General features: G+C 34.0%; 2 protein-coding genes across 5 annotated transcripts; both read left to right on the top strand.

Moving 5' to 3' along the window:
- The first annotated feature begins 4,130 nt into the window (after positions 1 to 4,130).
- On the top strand, positions 4,131 to 8,920 carry LOC107418409 (peroxisomal membrane protein PEX14). Of its 4 annotated transcripts, none has more exons than XM_016027105.4 (13): positions 4,131 to 4,293; positions 4,452 to 4,532; positions 5,444 to 5,673; positions 5,822 to 5,861; positions 5,959 to 6,152; positions 6,348 to 6,537; positions 6,664 to 6,753; positions 6,956 to 7,026; positions 7,110 to 7,152; positions 7,234 to 7,301; positions 7,882 to 7,926; positions 8,010 to 8,078; positions 8,220 to 8,920. In XM_016027105.4, exons 2-13 carry the CDS (start codon positions 4,472 to 4,474, stop codon positions 8,697 to 8,699), a joined length of 1,581 nt encoding a protein of 526 aa, XP_015882591.3. In that variant the 5' UTR covers positions 4,131 to 4,293; positions 4,452 to 4,471; the 3' UTR covers positions 8,700 to 8,920. The 4 variants fall into 4 exon arrangements, with proteins under 4 accessions (XP_015882591.3, XP_015882589.3, XP_024929634.3 ...); XM_016027103.4 differs by having other exon boundaries at positions 5,432 to 5,673; XM_025073866.3 differs by having other exon boundaries at positions 4,142 to 4,293; positions 4,435 to 4,532.
- Positions 8,921 to 10,789: 1,869 nt separating this feature from the next.
- On the top strand, positions 10,790 to 16,748 carry LOC107418411 (1-deoxy-D-xylulose 5-phosphate reductoisomerase, chloroplastic). Its single transcript, XM_016027107.4, has 12 exons — positions 10,790 to 11,107; positions 11,714 to 11,901; positions 12,455 to 12,541; positions 12,672 to 12,797; positions 12,881 to 12,943; positions 13,756 to 13,905; positions 14,126 to 14,193; positions 14,596 to 14,707; positions 14,943 to 15,047; positions 15,201 to 15,322; positions 15,998 to 16,144; positions 16,276 to 16,748. Exons 1-12 carry the CDS (start codon positions 11,020 to 11,022, stop codon positions 16,442 to 16,444), a joined length of 1,425 nt encoding a protein of 474 aa, XP_015882593.2. The 5' UTR covers positions 10,790 to 11,019; the 3' UTR covers positions 16,445 to 16,748.
- The last annotated feature ends 1,119 nt before the right edge of the window (positions 16,749 to 17,867 follow it).

Below are 17,867 nucleotides of genomic sequence, written 5' to 3'. Positions count from 1 at the left end.
TGCTGGCCTCCAAGGCTGTCTCCCTCTGATGTTGGCCAATCAGGCCGCATCTATCTAGTTGCAAGAACCCTAGGCCTCATTGACACCTACAAGAGTGCAAGCCTCCAAGACTACCTTTCCCCCAATGTTGGCCTTCCAGGCTACATTCATCCAGTTGTAGGAACCCCAAGCCTCATCGACACCTATATGAGTGCTAGCCTCCAACGCTGCCTCTGCCCCAAAGTTGGCTCACCAAGCTAGATCCATTCTAGTGTAGGCCACTTAAGTCATATTAATACCTATTGGAATGAGGGCCTTTAGGGCCGCATTTATCCTTGTAGCACCTTCAGTCACATCTACCATGGTGCTAGACCCTCAAGCCACATCTAAAACAATAATGACTCCACAAACTACATTTACTAGAGTGCATGCCTTTAAGATTGCACCAAGAATGATGAAACACATTGAAAACATGGGACAAAAGAGCCAACTGTATGGATTTCCACCGGCCAAAAATCGAATTCAAGCCAGAGGGCAACCACTTATGCACTAGGGCTGTAACTAGAAGTATTGTCAATATGGCATCCCTCAACCATATCAGGCCAGTCCAAACAATCTTAGGTGGAAGAATGGATATTATAACCTCTAGACTAATCGAGACTTTGGATGGTCAAAGATCAAGAACAATATGAATAAAGGTTTGAGCATGCATTTTCAGAGCTGCTAAAAATGTCATTTTAAGGATGAGTGGTTATGCGACTATGAAGCATGATCCAAAGGGATTCTGGTCTAGACAGAAGACCAAATGCCGTAGACGACGACAATCAAAGACTAACATGATCATGCTAATGGCTACCATAGGGTACTAGTACGAAGAGCTGAAACTGAAAAATTGAAATATTACATGTTTCATCAAATTAGTCTAATTTAATGAAACATGGGGGGGCAATGTTTGTACCAATATTTTTGGTCTAAGATAACAAAGAAATATAATAAAAAATATCTCACATGGTTTAGAAGAAGAAAAACCAATTGGGTTTTGGAAATAAATGGTTTTCAATTATCTCACATCGAAAAAGAAAGAGATTTGTGGGTGGCTTCTCTTACTCTATATTGAAGCCTCATTTGCTCATTGAAGGACTTCAACCTCTACTAAATCTCTTTACATTAGAATACTTCTTTTATTTTTAATTCTAGTTTTTAACATAAAGCAGGTCTTCTGGCCATCTTATTTAGTGTTGACCCTTAGACCATCTAGTATTTATTTTTAGGAATTTAATTTTGTGCGAGTTCTTTGACCACCTATTTTATTCGCTTCAATTACTATTATTATTATTATTATTGTTATTTTGGAATTGTTCTTATTTATTTTTTCTTAGTTGATTAAAATTTTTTAATCATTAAGGCCTTAGAACCTTCTTAATTGTTTGTTCTCTATAATTAAATATAATTATCTAATTTTATTTTATTTTTTTAATTGATATTATTACTATTATTTTTTCCATTTCCTTCAATCTAGAAGGTGGCATGCTCGCACAATCGAAAATATCCGATGTTGGATTTTTTTCCAACACTATTACTTTAATTTAATTTGTCTGCTTCTCTTAAATGAACTTTAGGAGACCTAATTAAAGTTGTTGTTAGCTAGTTTACTTTGTTTGTCTATGCATTTATTTTAATTTGTTTGTCAGTGCATTTATTATTCCTACTTTTTGATAGTCATTTTTAGCTGTAGAATGTTGACTACTTGTATTTAAGTTGGACTCTTGATTGGAAATAAAAGCAGGAAATAATTCATATTACTATTTTTGGATAGTTGAAGGCCTGGTCCCCTCGAAGTAACTAGAACAAAGCTTGTTTTCCTTTAAATCTATTTTCACTATAGGTCCAAAGGCCAAAGCAAAAACTAGGACTGTAGCATGTTATATATGATTAACTACATATAATTTATCAACTATGACAGATTATAATTATATATAATTCATCATATATATTTAATGAATTATGTGTAATTAACTAATATATTTACTTTAATTTAGATGTGACTATATATTGTAAGAAAATTATATATATATATATATATATATACAGAAAGAGAGAAAGTTGACAATATAAATATTTTGTCAACGAGTGGCCTTTTGATTTAATCAGGCCTTTGATATCTAAACTAAAGACAATTCCTATCCAAGGTTTTTTTGTTTTTGTTTTTCTTTTTTTGACGGGTCTTTCCTCATCCAAGCTAAACAGCTATTAAAGAAATACACACACACACACACACACACAAAAGAAGAACAAACCGTACGTTGAAGACGATTATTGTTCTCAAAGGAGAATTTGAAGCCTGGCTAGATATTAGCTTAACCGCTACAAGTAGCTACTACAATATACTCAACAAACACAACACAATCTTCTTCTCAACTCATAAAAAGTCAAGACACGGTACAATACGAAACAATCAAGACATGGTAAACTACAAAACAATCTTCTTCTATACTTTATTACTTTTCTTTGTTTTGTCAAAGAGATAGAATTACTTTTCTACAACTAGGCCACGTACATTACATTGCCCCTCTAAGACAAAACTAGCTAGCTCGTTAGCCTCCCACATTTTTTTAGTGCTAGAACTTATGCAATGAACACGTAAAAAAGACACAAACATATAGATATTTTACGGTGCTTGGACTAGGATACTAGATAAATTAGCTGGGCTATTCATTAAATATACAACGGTAGCTGGGCTATTCATTAAATATAAAACGTTTAAAACATTTATTTATAACATGGTCTGGAATTTCATTAATTAGCTAGATGACTAACATTTTGTATATATTAATGAATACGTGCCTGACTTTAAAAACTTATACGCTACCCTTATTATTTCTTATTAAAGCAACCCCCTTTGTGTATACAAACCAGACTATGAAGTTCCATGCATATGATTTTATTTATGTAGCATTCAAGTTTTCCTTTTCATTCATTTTTCTACTTCTTTTTTTTCAATTTTCCATGAAATATATTACAACATAAAATTAGCAAAGAACTTGGAAAATACTTGTCAAAAGCACTAAACAAAATGGAATACATAATATACCATACACATTGTAATCAACCTAAAGATGAACAATGTTTTATAGCAAATATCATCAATGATTTATCGAGTTGCGTGTTCCACTTTGCTGTAAGTTATGTGGGGTTATAAATGGTAAATCACTTATGAGCAAGAAATTCATAAGCATAATTTTGTGTCACATTAATTTTCCAACATAAAATACTATATTAAAATTTTTAAAAAATATTATTATATATGTGATATGCACTACTAGAATTATATTGTTTTAAAAAAGTGTTGAACTACTTTTATTTTATGTGGAAGAAATAAAAAAACATTTTCGTTGACATGACTTATGTATAAATATATATTAAATCAATCCATTTTCTTACGCTTAAATTTTTAAAATTTATGATAATTTAATATAGATTCTAGCTAAAAATCCTAAATATTTAGGTTCAATTGCTAACCATATATTGAACTTCTTTTTTTTCCAATTAATACTTAATTTACAAACTACCTAGAATCCTTCTAAAAGCCCTTCTCATGAGTGCTAACTACCCACTTGGTCATATATTGTACTTTTTTTTATTTTTCTTTTTTATAATTGTTTTCACCAACTTCATAAACAATATGCATTGGCAGTATGAAAAAAGAAAGGAAAAAAAGAAAAAAAAGAAAAAAAAGAAAAAAAGAAATTTCAAATAGAGTGGAAAATCCGTCGTTGCTGAACATAAAGTTGACAATGTAATGTAGGAAATCAATTTTTCTATACACACATATTATGATTCGGTGGAAAATCTAACATTAATCGTTGAAATTAGAGCATTTGTTTTAGTTTAGCACGTTTGGGTGGGAATACGCACAGATTGGAAGAGTGTATATAGTATCTCAAGGGCGTATATTGAATAACTTATGAAAAATAGCTTACGATCCAAAAAGAGTACTTGTCTTGGGCCCTAAAATTCAGAATAGCCCAAAGAAGAATTGGACCCCAAATGGGACAAAATTAAAACAAATAAAATAATGAAAAGGCCCAAGACGCATCGTTTTAAGGACTACATTATCCATTCCTCACCGTTTTTTGGGCCTTTTTATGGAATATAGAATTGCCGTTTACCAAACAAAAATAATCACATTTCAACATCATCATCAGCGAGACGACGCCATTGCTGTGTGCTTCGAGATGAGCAAACAAGGCTAAGTCCTTTTTCTTCTTCTTCTCTGACACACATACAACAACCTCACTCTCTTCGTCATCTTCCGTAAGCTCTTTTCCTTTTCTTGGCTTTTTCTTCCTCTTTTTATTAAATTACTATTTTCCTTCTTTTTTTTTAATTTGTTCTCTCATTTTCTTTCGCTCTTTTTGGTTTTTGTTTTGTTTTTTATTGTTGCTGATTCTGTAGCTGTTATTCTGATTCAGTGTGAAGGAGGAGTTTGAGCATGGCGACTCAATCCACTTCTCCGACGACCACTTCTACTGAAGAAAATTCTCAGAATTCAGGTGTGTTTAATTTCGATTTTTTCTTTCTTTTATTTCTTTTCGATTTCGATATACCTTTCTTCTTTCAATTTGAAAATCATATGCCATGAAGAATCGTGTTCAATTACCACGCGAATTGATAAGCGTCATATAACTTTGGGGTGTCTTCCTAATGTACTGAGTTTTGATCTAATTTCAGTTTATTGTTCACTGTTTTGAATGCTTTTAGGCCTGTTTTTCCGTGTGTCATTTTAATTTGTTTTCTCTAGCTACATGGATTGGATTGCCTATCTGCAGTGAAATTAATATAAGTCGGTGAAATTGAAATTGTTTGGCGATTTTGGATATTTTTCGTGTATGGTTTCCTACTTGGCTGGTTAATATGCAATGAAACCTGCTTTGCTTGCTTAGATTTTTTGTATGAGAGAATAAAAACAGTTGCTTCGGTGAAATGTACAGCCTTGTGCTCTAACTATGACAAACACCAGGAGGGGTTTTTCAATTTTTATAAATTAAAAAAATCATCAAATTGGAATAATTTGTTTGGTTGTGGGAGGCCTCTCTGTTACAAAACACTATTAATCTATTACCAGGAAAAAAAAATAAAAAAATAAAAAAATAAAAAAATAAAAAAATAAAAAAATAAAAAAATCTTGAGTTGACTGTGATTTCTACAAAGACCCCCGTATGATATTTTATTGTCTTTCACTATGTTTTCTTCTGCATCCTACTGCAAATAGGAGAGCTTCAAAAGTTTCGTTCCCCTCTCAGGGTCAGCTTCATTGATTTTAGTGAAGGTTTCAGTCGAGTGATATTGAATATTCTTATTCTAGAGTGACATGAAGATTATTGTTTGATGTTTAGAGTTCTTACATTTTTTATATATTTAAGATGGTAATACTGTTTTTCAAATTCAATAGCGGTGCTTACAGAACCGAAAAATGCGGATCAGTCAAATGCCCAGGCAGAGGCAACTAAACAAAATCCTTCAACATCTGTTTTTGTGAATAAAGAACCAATTCGAGAAGAACAAGTGCAAAATGCTGTGAAATTCCTTTCACACCCAAAAGTTAGGGGATCCCCAGTTATCTATAGACGATCTTTTCTTGAGAAGAAGGGGCTCACGAAGGAGGAGATAGATGAAGCATTTCGACTTGTCCCTGTATGCAAGTTAATTTAATATAAAATTCCTTTTTAACTTCTTCCTAGTGAATTGTTATGCAAAGCTTTCATCATTTCTTAAATATTTACTCACTTTTTGTTTTTTTTCCCCCCTTTCCCCAATCCTGTTGCACCTTCAAAAACTGCAGGACCCACCTCCAAGTGCTCAGGCTGCTGCTGTCAATCAAGGTAACAAATGCTTGTATCAATTTATGGGATTTTGAATTTAATTAGAGTTTGTCACCTCATTGCAGATCTTATATTTGCATATGCCTTGTCATTGCAGATGGACAGGTGAAAACATCTTCAAGCATTCAGCCACAAACCTCGATACAAAATCCGCAACCTGCGGCTGCCGCTCCTACTAATGCCATTACTCCCGTGGCTTCCTTAACATGGCCTCGATTTCACTGGTCTCATGCTATTCTTGCTGTAGGATTACTGGCAGTTTCAGGAGCTGGGACAGCCATAGTAATTAGGGTATGAACTATCAGCCTTCCAATATGATGCTATCTAATAATATGGACGTGTTACTACTATTTTTCTTGTTATAGGGCTATCATTTCTGCTGTGTTGCATTTTTATGTTTCCTCTACTTCTGCCCAATTTTCAAATGCGGGTAGCCTTTGACATTTAGCATGTGTCTAAGCTGATTGTGTCATGTTCTTCTTTTAGAATTCTATTGTTCCTCGGTTGAAGTCTTGGATACGGAAAGTTGTATTGGAAGATGAAGATGGCATTGCCAAGAAAACAGACACAAAACCAAGTCTGGCAGAAGAAGCAGCAGCTGCTGCAAAATCAGCTGCAGCAGCTGCAGCTGATGTGGCAAAAGCAAGCCAGGAAATGTTGAATTCAAAGAATGAAGGTGTGGTTTTATCGGCTTTGGGCTAATTTGTTCGAGTGATATCTGTTTTCATCGATTTTTTTATTTTTTTATTTCCTTTTCAAATTCACCTGATTGTTGAAGCACCCTGTTTTATGCTTGTTTCAGAGAGAAGATACTTTGTTGAGCTTATGAACATGTTAGATGTGCAAGTGCAAGAAATGAAGTCAATGAGTAATGCTATTCGGAAATTGGAAGGTATTAAGAAGTTACTTTGTGCCAATACGTAGATGATTAATTTTTCTGCAGTTAAAGAACTGCAATGATGTCTTTTGTATATTATCTTGGCAAATATTTTGCTTCCTGGTTTGGTGCAAAGTGTTTGTATGAATTTTCTGTGCGACTAGGAGTCTGTTAGTATGTTGTTGCTTATTTTCCTTTCTTTCTGCCGCATTATTAGGGGAGGCAAGCGCCCCTGCAAGAACTTACATAGATCATGATGACCGTCAAATCACAGTCTCAAATCCACAGGTTGGCATTATTGAAATGCTTCATAGACTTCAAATTAGTCTTATCCATGTATCATACGGTTCTTACTTAAATGTATTTTACAGAAATTATATGTGAATGGCAAGGCAGACTATGACTCACGCTCAGGTTGTTATTTTTAAGTCTCAGTCTATATAATTATTGAATTTTTATAACGTTTACAAATGTAATCACAATTTTTCTTTTCAGTGAGGTCTGCCTCACCTCCTGCATCTGCAGAACCATCAATTGCACCTCACTCAAAGTCTTATATGGAAGTAAGTGATTTTCTTGGTCTTTTGTTGCTTAGACTTGTTTTCTGGAGAAATTAGATTATCAATTAGCATATCATCTTCACTTGAGAGCTTTCCCTTTTTATGTTCTTTAATTATTCCGATGGAGGAGGCACTTTTCACTAATTTTCTGTGGTTTTGGCACCCAAGGGGGTGGATCATTGGTAGGAAGCCGACTCAACCCATCACACCTGCTTGCAGGAGTTGTGGGTTCGAGTCTTGGCAAGCCCCATTTGAGCCTTGGTGTGGGTTCCATGTGCTGAGCACTGTAGGAGAGGACGGGCGGTAGTGGGCTGGGCAGCTTGTAGACTCTTGCATGGTTACAAAGCTACAACTGCTAATGGCCTACAGTTCCCTAAAGTCTGGGCTAATGATACTCACCAGGAGGCTCAGTTTTTTATTCACCAAAAAAAAAAAAAAAAAAGAAAAAATTTTTCTGTGGTTTTGATTTCATGTTTTGGTGCATTCTAAAATTAGAGAAATGTTATTATGCCTCTGCAATTCTACTGTTTGCATATGCTTTTGTGCGCCTTCTACTTAGTTATCATCTATTATGATGTTGCAGATTATGGCTATGGTCCAAAGAGGGGAGAAACCTTCTAATATCAGAGTAAAAACTACTTCTAGCCTTTGTATTAATCCAGCTTATTTGTGAGTTAGTGCTAATTTTTGTTATTCTCAATTAATATGCAGGAGATTAATGATTTACCCCCTAATCCTAATCAGCAACCATCAAATCCTCGCTTAGCACCTCGATCCAAGGTTTGCGTTTGAGATTTTTTCCTCCAAATTTCTTGGTTTATTTGTTCTTTTTAGGATAGAAATGTAACCAAATAAACAAAAATATCTCAATTTTCTTCATGTCATTAAATAGAACTGATTCATTCCTATTCTTCTGAGTAGCCTTGGGAAGTTAGTCAGACTCAAAACAACTCAAACCAGTTTCTGCAGTCTCAAGGAAACTATGAAGGTCTAAATACCAAAGTACAAGATAATGGGTCAGTCTATCAGTCAAATGGAGATAGTTCGGTGCCTGGGTGGCAAAGGAGAAATGCAAGAATCACCGAGATCGAAAATGAAGATGGGTCTTATGGTTCACGGGCCAATGAGCGACCAGTTCAGCGAACCTGGGTTCCTCCCCAGCCACCCCCAGTTCTAATGCCAGAAGCAGCTGAAGCAATCCGAAGGCCAAAACCATCGGTGCAGAAAGAATCTGCAGCTGACGGTCAGTTTGTAGCACAACCATCAGATATAACAGATGAGTTGCAGAAGGCTACAAAATTATCTGAATCAGGAGGTGCAATTGAGATTAATGGTGGGAGCTCAAATGAAATACAAGAAGCTGGAGATTACAGTTTGAGTAATCCGGAGCAGCCAGTGTGATCTGAAGCACTCTTGCATATCCCTGCTGGACCAATTTGATGGTTCAAGGCTATATCCTTTCAAATATTTCTTATTAAAGCAAAGAGAATGATTCAACTTTGGATCGGCTATAAACGAAATATCTGATTCAGTTTATGTATACTTTATATAAATCCTGTATGTTTTTTCACGCGAAGAGAAACGTTATAGATAAATAAGATTGTGATCTTCTGTGCAGGAAAGGACTTCATGAGTGTGATTTTAGCATGGAACATGTTTGATCTGAAAGAAAGTTGGTCTGTCGCAGGTCAGATATTCATGTGCGTGCAGATCGCTAGATGACAAATTTATTGTTGGTGTGGTGGTGTATGCACTTTTTTTTTTGGCTTCGTGGACTTTATCAGTGCTTTTTTGTCATTGGTTAATATTTTACTTGTTACGACCTTCTTTGTGCACATTCAGCCAATGGCCTTTCACCAACACGCAATCCAAGTTTGCTAAACTTCAATTATAAAAGATTTTTATTTATTTATCTTATTTTGTGCTGAGATTATCAAAGCGAGTTTGTTCATGATGAGAGTCAGTCGCCTGACTTGGGCTTATTGGTGTTCGACACAATTGGCCGGCCACTGCACTACATGCATACACGTGTTCATTGTCAACTTTTTTATTTATTTATTTTATTTATGGCCTACTTTCTTTGTGTTTTTACATGAGACAAATATATATATATATATATATATATTTTACATATAATATCTGGTGCTTTCTGATTGAGCATTGCTCTTTAATAATGGGTATCATGGTCCCTCTATCTTTTCTTTTTTCCAATATTTTCCATGTATATATATATCATATGAGCCTAACTTGTAAAGGTGAGGAATCATCTTCAAACTTCATTACTTTGATACCTAAATTTAAAAAACTTGGATATCATTAGTTTAATATATAGAGAATAATACAAATGGCAGACAAAAATGCGTCAGTGTCTATCACCATCTAACCCGATTTCAAATTTTAATTGACCCTACTTCAAATTAAATTACAACAACAGTCTACATGATCAAAACGTTATTCACATACAATGAAGCGCATGTTTCTCACACTATCTAATAAATATCAATTCCTTACTGATCAACATGTTTCTCACACTGTCTAATAAATATCAACTCCTTACTAATCAAATGTCCATTTTTGACATTCTGTACTTGGTTCTTATCTTTGGGTATTATAAAAAACTTATATGATGTGGCTTGCAAAATATATTCTTTTGGTAATATGGTTTGCAATATATAGAAATACATATTATATTGGATTATTAAAATAGTAATATTGTGAGAGTGATCAAATAAAACCAGACAACGATGAAAATGGTATATTTGTGTTTTGGAGAAAGCAAAGATTCCTTTATTCAAGATTTATCCAAAAAGGTATTTCATGGTTATTGCGGATGGAATCAACGGACGACAGTATAAAATGCCGAAAAATGCATTTTTGGATTTTTTTTTTTTTTTTTACCTCATTTGCACTAAAAATAGGTGATTTAAAACCAAATTTCCTAATTTCTTGGTGGTACTATTTTAAGTTACAAACTAATAAGTTTTTAATGTATTCCTCAAAATTCCATCACCACTCCATGAACTTAATTTGGGAATCATGACCGTTGATCATTTTTCGGGACAAACTAAATATATTTAAAAATAACAAAAATGCAATCTTACTAAATTAAAACAAATTTTGTTACTTATAAACCGAAAATTTACATGTACCTTTTTTCTTTATCTTTTTTTTTTTCTTTTTTTTTTTTTTTTTTTTTGTTTTTGTTTGGATACCAAACATAAAATTGTCGTTACCCATGACGTAACTTAATCAATCAACAAATTAAATAGATTAAAAATAAAAAAAAAAATAAAAAAGAGAAAAAGGAAAACGATGTGTCGTACGAGTCCTTGGTAAAGTTGATGATGGATAAAAAAAGCATCAGTTTGATTTGTGATTTGTGATTCGGCCTCGGTCCCTCTCCTGTCGTTTCGTCCGTATTCCAAACAGTCTATCATAATAACCCACCACTTTCCATTTTAAATAATTAATTAAAAAAAAAAAAAAAAAACTTTGTCTGCCGCCCATACACCACAAATTCATTTTATGAATTTAATAATTTTCTCTTTTGATAAACGAGAATTTATTAATTTTCTTTTTCCATGAAAAACAGAGACATTCAAATGGGTGGCACAGCCATTAGCCACTTCTGAAGGAGTAACATTTCTTTCTGGGTCTCTCTCTCTCTTTCATTTTCTCTGCAAACTTTTTTGGTGTGTGTTTGGATTTTGTGGAGTTGGATATGGCTTTGAATCTGGTACCATCAGCTGAAATGAAGGCTATCTCCTTCTTGGATTCCAGCAAGTCCACTCGCCTCCCTAAGCTTCCAGGTTCTCCCACTTCCAACCTTCACTTCTTGTCTTGTTTGGTTACTCAGAAAACGCAAGCGAAACCAAACCAAACCAAACCCTTTAAATTTATTTTATTGAGTTTTCTTTTTTGTGTACTTAGCTCAGCTGGTCCCAGATCATTTTTTGTTTGGCGTGTTCAGTAATCATGGAATGTCCAAAAAGTTTCTTTTTTCTTTTTTGGGGAAAAAGGTTGAACTTTGTTGCTTCTTTCTGGGTTTCTTTACTTTCATTTTTCCTTCTCTATAAGAATTTGCAGCTGCTGAATTTTTTGCTCATATGATGGAAATTTTGTTACTACTTGTTTGGCTAAACTTTGGGTTTAAATTTTAGCTTTTTGGAGTTCAAAATGATTCATATAACATAATGGTAAAGTATACTACCCGTATGAATTTTTTACCATATCATTTGCTTCTAAAACTTTAATGGCAAAGCATTACCCACTGACTACTTTTAAGATGGAGAACATGCACCCATTTTACTGTTATTTGGATAATTTAGAGTTTGAATCTTGTGGAGGGTACTATAAATTTAGTGCCGTTGTTGGTTTTGATTCTGAACTGGTTGTTTTGGGCTTGTTTCCTTTAGGTGGGTTTGCTTTGAAAAGAAAGGACTGCAGAGTAGCATTTAGAGGAAACGTTCATTGTTCAGCACAGCCTCCTCCTCCTCCTCCTCCCGCCTGGCCTGGACGAGCTGTTCCGGAGCCCGGTCGTGTTGCTTGGAATGGCCCAAAGCCTATCTCTATTGTTGGATCTACTGGTTATATTGGAACTCAGGTAAAAGAAAGAAAATAAAAAATAAAAAAGGAGGTCCTGCAAAATTAAATTATTGGAGGTCATCAATTCATAAACAAATAATTTGATATATAATATGTGATTGAAGCTGCATTACTTCTGTAAGCAATATATGAATTAGATACTTTCTTAGGCCCTGGTTTTAAATTTGGAAATTATGATCTCTATGAATGTGAAAGCTTTCAGCTAGGCCCATATTCATTCTTCTATCTTGTGCAATTTGATATGATGTTAGATATAAGCTTGTATTAATCTGGTTTCTGGTTTTAAATCTGAAATGATCTCTAAAAAAGTCAAAGTTTTTGGCTTTGAACCCAAATTCACTCCTAGATCGTGCACTTTGATAGAAGGTAGGTATAAGTTTGCATTGATCTTGTTTCTTGCTTTAGATCGTTTTTTTTTTTTTTTTGGTTCTCTAAAGAAAGAATTTGTATAAAAGCTGTATATTTTTTTTAACTAAAAGAGGTGTTAGGTATTTTTACCAGTTTTGGCTCTTAATCATTGGCTTAGCATCAGATTCTGTTTGTTTTTTCAGACATTGGATATAGTAGCAGAAAATCCAGAAAAATTCAGAATAGTGGCGCTTGCAGCTGGTTCCAATGTAACTCTTCTCGCAGATCAGGTAATCTCATAGCCTGATCTAAGCAAGTTAAATCACAAATGCATGGGGTAGTGATCAAGCATAATCAAGTGATGCAGTATCTGGGGTTTAGAATTAATAAGTTTACATATTTTGTTGATCATATTGACAGGTGAAAAGGTTCAAGCCTCAACTAGTTGCAGTTAGAAATGAATCATTAGTTGATGAACTTATAGAGGCTTTAGCTGATGTTGAAGAAAAGCCTGAGATTATTCCTGGGGAGCAAGGGATCATTGAGGTGGCCTAGCATCTATTTGCCATCTTTTTATCAAATTCATTTTCATTGTCCGGAAGATTTTGCTTACGAATTTCTCTTCTCAGGTTGCCCGCCACCCCGATGCGGTTACAGTAGTTACTGGAATTGTAGGTTGTGCAGGATTGAAGGTAAATGCATAAGACATACAAATCCGTAAACTTGTTAGAGGGGAATGTTAGTTTCTTTACTAAGTGATTGAAGTTGTGAAGATGGTCCAAGTCTTGAAATTTGTATCACCATTGAAAGAGAAGGAATTGGTATATTATGTATAACATAATTGCATCTGTACCTCGCTGCTAATTCTTGCTTTTTGTGCCAAACATACCAAGTCTTTGGTAAAAAAGAGCTTCATGTATCTATACATTTCACTTGTACTATCTGAATAAGATATTGTATTTGTAGCATCAGTATGCTACATATTCATGTTTTTATTTGAGGATTTGTTCCTAGAATGAAGAGCATTTATTTTCATGTTCCTTTCCTAATGTAAATATGATGGACTCATGCAAATTTGCAATTGATATTGTTATCAGAAAACATTTCATGGGGAACTAGAACACGGTGATAGTTGTATGTACCAGTAGCAATACTGTAACAGAATGATAGTATTCAGTGTGGTACCATACTGGCACTGATTCTGGTACTGATATTTGTCAAAAACTTTATGAAGAAGAAGAAGATATATGTGTAGTATATGTATGCATGGATTCTAGAAGAGTCAAATAACAATGTGTGATTATCTACTGCTGCTTTATTTGTGTGGTATTTTCTACAGGAAAGAAATTTGAAGATTTATGATGATTATATAACGTAATAATTGGCTTGTTTATGATTCAATTTTAAAGATAACAGTCTGAAAATTAAGAACTTAGCATTTCTATAAAATAAGATACATCAGCCGGCTGAATTTGCCCATTGTATTTTTGTTTTTGTATCTTAGCCTACAGTGGCTGCAATAGAAGCGGGGAAAGACATAGCTTTAGCCAATAAAGAGACCCTGATTGCTGGAGGTCCATTTGTCCTTCCTCTTGCTCACAAGCATAAAGTAAAAATTCTTCCTGCTGATTCTGAACATTCTGCAATATTTCAGGTATGAAAATATATAAATGCTGATGGACAAGTGTACCAAGAAGTTGTGCACATTGAGATATTTCTGTCACATCTGTTACTTGTTGAATATTCTTCGTAAGCATTGGTAATGCCACTATGCATCTTATCTGATGCTTGCTTGATTTCATATTTTCATCACTGTCTCTCAATTCGAATTTCTATTGATTAGTGAAAATCTAAAAGGTATCTCCTTTCTTCAGTGTATCCAGGGCTTGCCAGAGGGTGCACTTCGGCGTATCATTTTAACAGCATCAGGCGGGGCTTTCAGGTGTGAAATTATAATTCCATTTAGAATTTGGATGCTTGTAAACTGAAGTCTATGCAGGGAATTACTTTTGTTATGCAGAATCAAAGGCATTGACAATTCTATAATTTATCTGGAATTTAACATTCTTTTTCATGTAGCTCTTTGTACTCTGATGTTTATAATAAAGAATCTGTATAAACTATGTCAAAAAAATTTTCAAAGCAGAAAGGCTCTTTGAATAGGAGACATAGGAAATCCTACTAAAATTATTGGGAACTTTTTGGATCTGGTGTTCGGTTATTAGTGGTGAATTTTGCTGAAGTATCTAATTGCTTGTATGGTTGTTATTGGCAATTTTGTATATCTGTGATCATGGATAGAAAATGCATATTTAACATTTTGTTTGTTGCTCAACTCTGACAGGGATTTGCCAGTTGACAAGTTGAAAGAAGTTAAAGTTGCTGATGCTCTGAAACATCCCAACTGGAATATGGGCAAAAAGATCACTGTTGATTCTGCTACCCTTTTCAATAAGGTCTTTTGCCTTTTCTTCTATCTTCTCTAATCTCAAAGAGTCATGTGGTATGTTGTGTGTTTGCTGCTGCAACCACCCTTCTTGGTTTATTACTTCCTTTCTTTTTTGGTGAAATTGGTTTATTATTTCTTGTTTGATGTGTATTATAGTGAAATCACCATGCTGTATGCTGATATTACTATTGCAATTTTGAGTTGCTAGTGATTAGACCCTGAGTTATTTATACTTTTAACAGGGTTTGGAAGTCATTGAAGCTCATTATCTATTTGGAGCAGAATATGATGATATTGAGATCGTGATTCACCCACAATCTATCATACATTCAATGGTTGAAACACAGGTTAACACGTATCATTTAATCTTGGATTGTCTTTTGATGTTTAAGATGTATGTTGATTTGTAGTTCTTAGAACTGAAATTAAGAATGAGTATGGATTATGGATATTAAAACTACTTTATGGATTATGGATATTAAAACTACTTTTGTTTGCAGGATTCATCTGTTCTGGCCCAACTGGGCTGGCCAGATATGCGCTTGCCAATCCTCTACACCATGTCATGGCCAGACAGAATCTATTGCTCAGAAATAACTTGGCCTCGGCTTGATCTTTGCAAGTAATCAGTTTTTCTTGTTATATTCATTTTAATTCCATAAAGATTGACCTCAAACATGTGTACATTTTTTTATTCTGATTTCCTAAATCAGTTTCAGTTTTATGTCAAAAAATGTATCAAAGTTCAATCGAAAGCCTATTTTGTGGTCAATCAGCATGCTTGTTTAATAGCGGCTAAGCTTTTCCATTTTTCGGATTATCATAACCATATCATACTTATACAATATTGTGGAATCTTTGTGAAGTTTCTGAAGGTTTAATGACTATCTTCTGTAGCAGGATTCTTAAGTTTCTATATGGAAAATCATAGTTTTAGGATAATTTTTGTGCCATATAGGACTCTTCATCTTTTAGACTCATATCTCAACTACAACTAACGTGTCTTATTTTTACTGCCCTTCGTGCAAATTATTATTATTTTTTTTCAGAAAAAGAAAATCATTATAGATGTGTACTGTCTTACCGGTATAATCTGCAATGTTAAACTTCCTTCTTTGACCATTGCAATTATAATAACAAACATTATCTCTATTTGCCAAGGGTCCAAAATAATCTGATATTTGTATTTGACATGGTCATTGATGGCAAATATGCTAGGAAAATTTATCTTCTTTATTTATTTATTTGTTTTGGTACTTCTGTTTGATATGCATAGAAATGAAATATGATGGTGCAGGCTTGGTTCGCTGACCTTTAAAACTCCTGACAATGTAAAATACCCATCCATGGATCTTGCCTACGCTGCTGGACGGGCAGGAGGCACAATGACTGGAGTTCTTAGTGCAGCTAATGAGAAAGCTGTAGAGTTGTTTATTAATGAAAAGTAGGTCTTCTGTTTATGCATTTTCTCTTGATAAAATAGATTGCTTTTCCAAACTTCACTACGTGTTATGATTATTTCAACTTTCTGGCTCTGTTGCCCTCCTGATTGAGAACTAAATTTTCTGTTTTCAGGATCGGCTATCTTGATATATTCAAGGTTGTCGAGCTGACATGTGATAAGCACCGGTCAGAATTGGCAACCTCACCTTCCCTGGAGGAAATTATACATTATGACTTGTGGGCACGAGACTATGCTGCTAGTTTGATAAGCTCTTCTAATTTAAGTCCTGTTCCTGTTTGAATGACAGCTTATCCATGTTGTCCAGGGGATTTTTTCTTGATTTAAAAGCTAGGCGGTATATTAAATTTCCACTATAACAATTTTTTTCCTCTCCAAAGATTGGAAGGGGAAAGAGGGGGAATGGGTCTTTGGTGTTTGAGCAATTGTTTCATACATAAAATTGTAAATAGGCATCTGAAAATGTGTTCCCCCATTGAAAGGTATCTAAATGTATGAGTGCATTCCCCGGTCAAATGGAAACAATAATATCCGTAATTCCCTCAAGAAATAAATAAGCTAGCTAATGGAAATTAGATTTTATGTAGTGAAGCTTCTTATTTTCCTTCATAATCATGTTTAGATTTCACCACATTACACACAGTTCTCATACAGCAGGCTTCCAAATTCAGACTGATATTATTGCTGCAAAATGGATAAGATTCCATGCATGTAATGATCCTGTTTACTCATTTTGGTAGCTTCTGTTTTAGTAGCTTCGTAGGTGACTCTGTTGTGTGGGTTTGTGGAAGTTATCTCATGTCAATTGCAGTGAGGTGGGAGATCTCTCACTGCAATCAGAAATTGAGCAGGACCTGAATCCGATATAATTAAAAAATAATATGGGTTTTGGTTAAAGTCTAAACAAAAAACAAAACACACATTCTTTCTAATCAATAATTAGCCTCTTCTTTGTTTCCCCTACTTTGTATATTTCTTCTGTTCCTTGGACACATTTGAAGGACGTATAGGGAAACTCTGATTAGATTGTGAAAAAGTGAGCCAAACATGCTTGATGAGTTGCAGTCCATGGATGGCTTATATGGTTGTTTTGTAGTGGATGATAGTACATTACATGTATAAGACGTGCTATCCAACAAAACCAAAATGCATTGTATTATAACCAAACCGCTAAGCTCCCCATCTATTACTTTAACTATTTTGTCTCATTATCCCCATTTCTCAAATTCCACCAGCATATTTCTCTCTTTCTGTTGTGTATAATCTATATTTATTTTTTTGGTTTTCTGGGTGCGTCGATGGTGATTTAGATTATTTTCATGTCTGATATTCCATTACATGATCAGTCATTGGTGCTCTAAATATTTCACAATTAAAATTTGTATTTATGAAATTTTATTTTTTTTATTTTTTGGGTCCTTTATTTTCGTGGTTGGAGAACAGTTGTGATACATGTATCAAATAGTTTGTCTACTAACGTGGCAAAATTATATATATGTCAATATTTTATTGATTGAAAAATCATATAAACTAAATATTGATAAGTGAATAAAAGACAAGTGAAAACTTAATACAAATCAATAAAATATTATTATTTTTCTCTATCGGTTGGTAAACAACTTGTACCATATTGATATATAATTTTATTATATCTGATAAACAACTTGTATTATAGCATTATCTTTTATAGAGAGTGTGTATTATA

This window comes from Ziziphus jujuba, chromosome 2 (assembly GCF_031755915.1).
Source record: "Ziziphus jujuba cultivar Dongzao chromosome 2, ASM3175591v1".
NCBI classification, from domain to species: domain Eukaryota; kingdom Viridiplantae; phylum Streptophyta; class Magnoliopsida; order Rosales; family Rhamnaceae; genus Ziziphus; species Ziziphus jujuba.
The sequence above is the reverse complement of the archived record's forward strand: the minus strand, read 5'-3'. Positions and strand labels throughout refer to the sequence as shown.